The sequence below is a fragment of the Miscanthus floridulus genome, chromosome 8 (genome assembly GCF_019320115.1).
Source record: "Miscanthus floridulus cultivar M001 chromosome 8, ASM1932011v1, whole genome shotgun sequence".
Taxonomy (NCBI): domain Eukaryota; kingdom Viridiplantae; phylum Streptophyta; class Magnoliopsida; order Poales; family Poaceae; genus Miscanthus; species Miscanthus floridulus.
This window is the reverse complement of record NC_089587.1, coordinates 10,707,225-10,714,843: the sequence shown is the minus strand read 5'-3', so window position 1 is coordinate 10,714,843 and position 7,619 is coordinate 10,707,225. Positions and strand designations below refer to the sequence as shown.

Here is a 7,619-nt window from a genome sequence, read left to right as displayed (position 1 = left end):
TGTAAATGGTTACACTGATGCTAGCTTTCAAACTGACACGGATGATTCACAGTCTCAATCAGGTTTTGTGTTCATAATAAATGGTGGTGCTATAAGTTGGAAAAGTTCCAAGCAGGAGACGGTGACCGATTCTACAACAGAGGCCGAGTACATTGCAGCTTCTGGAGCTACGAAGGAAGGTGTTTGGATGAGGAGGTTCCTCATTGAACTTGGTGTGTTTCCGAATACGTCCAGCCCATTGAATCTACATTGTGACAACAATGGGGCAATTGCGCAGGCTAAGGAGCCAAAGAATCACCAAAAGAGCAAACATGTATTACCGAAATTTCACCTCATTCGAGAGTTCGTTAGACGAGATGAGATCAAGATGTGCAAGATACACACATATTTGAATGTTGCAGATCCTTTGACAAAGGCTCTTCCACAACCTAAGCATGAGGCGCACATAAGAGCTATGGGTATTAGATATCTTCGAGATTAACTCTAGTGCAAGTGGGAGATTGTTGGGAGTATGCTCTAGAGATAATCATAGAGATGATTATATTGCCTTGTATCCATGATATAATATGAGTTCATTGAATTTCCATTAAAGACAACCTATATCGATTAGCAATTATATGAATTGTTTGTGAAACTCTTTTACTTGAATGGTTATTCTAATGTTGTCCCTGATCAGAGTTCGTGTGAGGACACACATGAATAATGGATCAGCACATTATTAGTTGATGACTATGTTTCACAAGTCATAGACATGGAGATGTCAAACTAATAATGTGGGCACATGTATGACATGGGGCTAGACTGACCCAACGTGAGATGTCGTTATCATCTCTATTCACATCATGTACGTTATGTCCTTAGACCTGAGATTGTTGTACGTATTCAAGATGTGAAACGACCTACTCAGGGACTATCAAACGCTACTCCGTAACAGGGTAGTTATAAAGGTGGTTTTCGGGTTTGTCGGAAAACATGCCATGAGACATAGACAATCAAGATAGAATTTGCCCCTCTCTATACGAGAGAGATATCACTGGATCACTCTAATGATTAGATCAAGAAATGCATGGCCGTGCTTGGGTTAAGTGTTAACCTATGAGTTGGACCAAATATCGTGAGGCAAGGGAATAACAAGTATGTGGTTTTATGGTGGTTCGTCTGATATGATCTTTGCGTACACATAGGAGTTGACATGCCTTGCTAGATGCCGCTATCAACTAATGGCCGAGTAGGAGTACTCGGGCCATGTCTATGTGTGCGTGAACCCATAGGGTCGCCGGATTGGATCCGAATTAGACAAGGCTTAGGGTTACTAATAGGCATCCAACTCGGGAGCTCATTAGGGACGCCTATAAATATGTGGGGTGGGCAACAGGGCTAAGTAATCCACGCCTTTTGGCAGCCGCCGCCGCCCATCCTACGCCCGCGCCTGCTGCTCCTCGCAGACCTAGCAGTCCGGAGGCGCAACGCTTCCTCCCTGTACGTGTGGATACCTCGGAGGTGCTGCATCTGGAGCACAAGGACGAACCGCACGAAGGGGACGGACGGACGGACGACCTCGCAACTGCACGGCACTGCTACGATGCGTTCGACTACATCGAGTCGCTTCCGCTGCACCTGCGCGTCTAGTGGTAATCCCGTGATCTATAACTAGCAGTAGATCCTGGTTTATGAGGTCGAATTTTTGTTTTCCGGCTAGCGTAGCATCCTCATAACCCTTCAGTGACATCCCCATATAACATCCCTAAACTTTACCCTCTAGATTTAAACACCAGCTTAGTTAAAGTTAAGTTAGTTTGACCGACACGAAATACATAGTTGCATTCTCTTAGACGGTGGAGGTAAGAAAGAAAAGAACCCATTCCTCTGCATTGCCCCAGCAGGATGCTTGTACGCTACATGCACGCGACGAGTGAGAGTGATGCAGAGGAGCATTCTGCATGCGTGTGCATGGACGGTCGGTCTCATTCAGGTTTCGGGAGCACGAAAATGGCGTCTATTTCTCTTCAGTTTAGTTAAGCTTGCCTACTGTATGCCCGCCCATTTTTTCATCGAACTTGTCTAGCAACTGCAGTTGACGCACGCGCGATCCTGGTATACCCGCGTCACGTCCGTCGTCGCCCACGCTGCGCACGCGTGTCCACGGCGCGTGCGTGCGCATCTCGAGGCCACCGGGCACCGGCTCATCATTGCCTTGCCTTGCCGGCCGGGAGGCGGGAGCGAGATCCAATGGAGCGCGGTCGGGATCTTGCATGGAAACCAAAGGGCATCACGCTCTCTCTGACCTGTGTGACAGGAAAAAAAACACAACCCGCTGTATACCGTAAGTAGTACACGTTACACGTAGACGCGTCCTCCGTCTACTCGTCGTCATTCGTGTAATCGTGTTTATCAATCACAAGAGGTGTGACGTTTTGGACGTATGGACAGGTTGCCCCGAAACTGAGCCGTAATGACCGAACGAACCGAGTGATGCCCACCAGTCCACCACCGCACCCTGACCCGACGACGACGACCCGAGCGTCCTGAAGCTAGGCCACCTATAAGTAGGGGGACCGGACCTGACCATGCCGTGGTGTAGTGTAGCACGACATTAACGCCGAGGTGAGGGTGGTGGTGCGGTCGTGGGTCGTGACCGTGAGGGACAGGACAGGAGGCGAAGAAGAGCCCGCCCGGGGGCCGGGTCCGTCCAGTCGCGGCGCCCCGCCACGTCATCCGCGGCCGCCGATCATTCTCATCCACTCCTCCTCCACCTCCCCAGCCTTTCCTCTCCTCTCCTCTCCTCTCCTCAAGCAAGCGAGCAGCGCTTCCCTTCCCTTGCACACCTCCCTCTCCTCTCGTCCATCCGTTTTCCCTGCTTCCCGGCTCCCCCTCCCCTTTTCATGCGCGAGGAGGGGCCGTGGGGACCACCAGCACCACCTCCATCCGCGCGCCTCTCGCTCTCGCTCTCGCTGGTGGTGCTCCTCCTCTCCCTCCTGCTCCCGGGGCGGGCGGTCTCCTGTTCCTCCTCCTGCTGGTGCCAGGACCGCGGCCAGGGCCGGGAGGCCGTCGCGGAGGTGGCGCGCATGGGGCTCGTCGGGGACGGGTCGGCGGACACCGCCCACCTCAGGTTTTTTAATACTTCTGCTTTCCCTTTCGCCCCCCATCCATCTGGTTGACTTCGCCGTGGGGAACGAGAGCCTCCCTTTTTAGGAGGCTATGGCGCCTCGGAGCAGAGATCCGTGGCAGCGGGGATGAATTATATGTTGTACCACCCTCCCTCTGCTTGTTCGGGGTTGCTGTGGCTGTGGATTCGGGACACCGGAATTATTAGGCCCCCGCAGTCGAGCGCGACCGCCCCCGCCCCCGCCCCTCATATGGATCTCATCTGCCCGATCCTTACAGTAGTAACCTGACTTGTGTTCACTGGTTTGATCATGTTGATGACGAGGGTGGAACGATGGTGGGTTACTGCCTGCCCTGCGAGGGATCAGAACGTTCGGGGGCCTCGCTTCTGCCTCTTCTCATGATTATGATTGGAGGACTACCAGTTTTCTGCCACTTTTCATGTTCGGGTGCCAAAGCGTCAGGATCTGTTAAGATTTTGGTCATACATGGCTGATCTAAGCGCCACTAACCAAAACTCGTGGTCTTTTAATTGAGGATTTTCCAGGATTTCTTGTTCTAATCAATCCTACTTCCCTCGCTTATGTATTGGGTCACTGAATGTGCCCTTTTGCAAATAAGACATTCCTCGCATCCGTGCTCTTTGAATACTAGTACTACATACAAGTCCTGAGTAGCTAGATGTGTTTTTCTGCAAGTCTCTCTATATTTGGTGACCTATTGTTGACAAGCTTATTTTTTGTTTTCTAGTCTAACATAACTTGTGTGTTATACTAATGTGTTAGATGGTATTCCAAGCTAACTACAAAGAAATAAAAAGTTTCTGTTACTCTGATGAACTTGATGGAAGTTAGATGTTGATTTATTTTCGGAATATAAAGCATACAAAACTTCATATCAGCTCAATCAGTTTATTAATTTCATAGGAAATTCCTTGTACTGAATTTTCTGTCATGTATAAAAAACTAACAGTGTGCAGTGTCACATAAGTCCGAATTCGCACTTGTTTGACACAATATTTCCCCTTGCAGTAATAGTGAAAATGGGCGGTTCAGTTATGGAGTTGCGAGTTCTCCTGGGAAAAGAGCATCGATGGAGGACTTTTACGAGGCAAGGATAGACGACGTTGACGGAGAGAAAGTTGGGATGTTCGGTGTATATGATGGTATGTACTGTCTACTGACCTCTGAAGTGATGTCAATCAATTCCTTTGGTTCTCCTAATGGCAGCACTCCCTGATGAAGTTGATATTTTGAGTTGTAAGGTGAGCATGGTTTTCTGTTTCTGTAGGTCATGGAGGAGTCAGAGCAGCTGAGTATGTTAAGCAGCATCTTTTCAGCAATTTAATCAAACACCCAAAGTTCATCACTGATACCAAGGCTGCTATCGGTACGTTCATATTAACTATTGTGAACTTTCTACTTGTACACTGAGATATGGTGAACTTGATATCCTTCTATTGTTTTGCTGCAGCCGAAACTTACAACCACACAGATTCAGAATTCCTGAAAGCTGATAGCAGTCAAACTCGAGATGCTGGCTCAACTGCCTCAACAGCTATTATTGTAGGGGACCGTTTGCTTGTTGCAAATGTTGGAGATTCTAGAGCTGTTATTTCTAAAGGAGGACAGGGTAAGTTTATCGTCTGTAACATGACATATCTCAGTGTCTGTTCCTATACTTCCACTTGTATCAGAAACTTTCAAGCTAATCACATTGCACTAATGCTCAACAATTTTATGATGTTTCTCCATCTTGACCTGCAGCAATTGCGGTTTCAAGGGATCACAAGCCTGATCAGACAGATGAGAGACAAAGAATTGAGGATGCAGGGGGCTTTGTTATGTGGGCTGGTAGTGACTCCTCTGAATCTATCTATAAAAAGAAACCATCTAATCTTAATATGTTGCGTTACTGTTATTTCTACTGTTTGATTTATTCGAAATTTGTAGGGACATGGCGGGTGGGTGGTGTTCTCGCTGTCTCAAGAGCATTTGGTGATAAACTCTTGAAGCAGTATGTTGTCGCTGACCCTGAAATCAAGGTTCGTCGTGTACTTTTGTTTTCTTATGGATTGCCTCGATAGTTTTCCAAGCATATCATAGTTTGAGGAAGTATGGTGCGTTTGTAATAAGTGCCTAAAATGGAGATTCTATCATACGCGATGTCATACATCGAGTCCCCCACTGTAGCCATCTGAAAAACGACTTTTGCTATTACAATCAGGAGGAGGTGGTCGATAGCTCCCTTGAATTCCTCATCCTTGCTAGTGATGGACTCTGGGATGTTGTCACTAATGAGGTACCTATAAATATTACTAAATATTTCCTTCAGTACAATTGGTCTGTCTATCACTCTACCTGATGTAATGTATTTTCCAGGAAGCTGTTGCCATGGTCAAGCCTATCCAGGACCCCCAGGAAGCAGCAAACAAGCTTCTCGAAGAAGCTTCCCGGAGGGGAAGCTCCGATAACATCACAGTTGTCATCGTCAGCTTCCTAGATGGAACTACCACCACCGGTGATAAATCAGGCGAAGACAAAGAGACCACCAATGACCAAAACTCCTAGTTGTCTCCTGTAGGGATCCATCATGTGCGTGTTCTTTTGGCTGTTGTATCTGATGCTCATAGTAGATGCTCCATGTATCTTCGCTGCTGTTCCGCAAGGAAACTGACTCCCCCGACCGTGGTCCTGATGCTGCTCATGCTCCTGGCTTGGTGTTGTTACAGTATGGTCCTTTTTTTTCGTTTCCATTAAGCTCTGTGATGTAGCTGTCCGTGCTGTTGATTCATGAAATCATGCTTGAGATTTTCCTGGCAGTAAGTGCGTGTAAAACTGTCGAACTATTTGAACGAAAGTAGTACACTGCAGTATGTAACAATTAAATCTCCCTATATTCGCCTTGTGGTGTTCTGCGGTAATGCACCTGAATGCTACCAAGCCGGGACGGAGGTGAGCTATTAACTTGGTGTACAGAAATCGGAATGTCCAAATTGTACATAGCAAGTGCGTGGATTATTACAATTATTATGCAAATTAGCTGGGACATAAAACACCATGCCTCTGGGACGATATGAGCAATGCCTCTGGGACAAATAAAGCACGATGCTGGTAGCGTGTCTGGTAGCTTGATTGTGTAGTCTGAAAGTCTGAACCATAAGAGCAGGTAATTTTGGTGATGCCTCTGGGATAATGCATGGCGCTTCAATGTGACCATTTTGATTTTTTGCTTGTAGTAGATTGATTGCTGGTTGCTTGCTGTATTATGTGCTGGAACGGGGAATGCTTGGTGCATAAATGGGACTGGACCACACAGTGACTAAACCTAGAATTGTTAGGCCCATACAAAGAATAGGTTTGGAATGGTTTAGGCCCAATAAAAAACTCAAACGCGTCTTAGCCAAAAAAATGTAACAGGCCAAAATAAGAAAACATATTAATTGTCTCTAACATGAGCCGCCCAAGCCCAATATGGAGGATCAGCTTGCAACAAAATTTAGCCCATCAATCGGTCGCTCATTACATGGGCCTTATTGGGCCACAAGTCATTTTTGTGATGGGTCATAATATAATTGCCACGACATATATCCCACACGAGGGTGTCAAAGTTTTTACGATAATGCTTGGCTGAGGGCGCCCGTCTGGACGGATGGACCCCGACTAGCCCGCACGCAATGCGCGCCACGCCCCCCCGGCTGCACCGCCTGTGAATCGCAATTTGCCACCGCAGCCCGGCGCCCAATGCCGTCTCCCGGCATCAAGCGGCTCATGCCCCTCTCCTTCCCCGTCCATTCTCATGTCCTAAACCAAGCTAGAGGCTAGTGCCTGGATTGGTGTACCCTGGGAGCTAAGTGCCAGGTTCGGCGGCCGACGGGGCCTAAGCGTGGAACCGCGGGCAGGATCCAGTCATCTGAGGCCACTCTCGAGGTCCGTGCCGCCGATGAGCTCCGCACCGGCGACCTCCACGCTACTCCATGGCATCAAGCTCCGCGCCGGCATTGAGCTCCGTATGATTTATGCGTTTCAGATTTATGTTTCAAATGTTTCCGAGATATGTTGCAAATGTTTCATATGAATGTTGCAAAAGTAGATTAGAATGTTGCATATGTTGCAATGGTTGTATGCGTATGTTGCACAAGCTTGTGTTCCCAATGTTTTATCTATTTTTTAGACGTATGTTGCAAGTGTTTTATCTGGATATTGCATATGTTTTTGCAATGGTTTCAAGTGTTTTCAGGTGTTTTTGCAAGCGTTTCAGATGCAGGTTTCAATCGTTTCATCTGTTTTCAGACGTATGTTGCAAGTATTGTATCTGAATGTTTCAAAAGTAGATCGGGTGTTTTATCTCCTACGACGTCTTCTGCTGCCTCGCCTCGGTGTCTCCTCCTCCTCTCGGCACCGGCTGACATCGCCACCCCCTCTCCCTCTTCTCATAATGTTCATGGCGGCACAGGCCCTACGTAGGCACGTGAAACGCACTGCAGGCGTGGGCGTCCGGATGCCCCGTCCATC

General features: G+C 47.9%; 1 protein-coding gene across 1 annotated transcript; it reads left to right on the top strand.

Annotated features, from left to right (window-relative positions):
• Window positions 1-2,705: 2,705 nt before the first annotated feature.
• On the top strand, window positions 2,706-5,993 carry LOC136475689 (probable protein phosphatase 2C 45). The gene is made up of 8 exons (XM_066473280.1): window positions 2,706-3,109; window positions 4,137-4,270; window positions 4,396-4,494; window positions 4,579-4,737; window positions 4,872-4,958; window positions 5,058-5,149; window positions 5,332-5,406; window positions 5,487-5,993. Exons 1-8 carry the CDS (start codon window positions 2,883-2,885, stop codon window positions 5,673-5,675), a joined length of 1,062 nt encoding a protein of 353 aa, XP_066329377.1. The 5' UTR covers window positions 2,706-2,882; the 3' UTR covers window positions 5,676-5,993.
• Window positions 5,994-7,619: the final 1,626 nt, after the last annotated feature.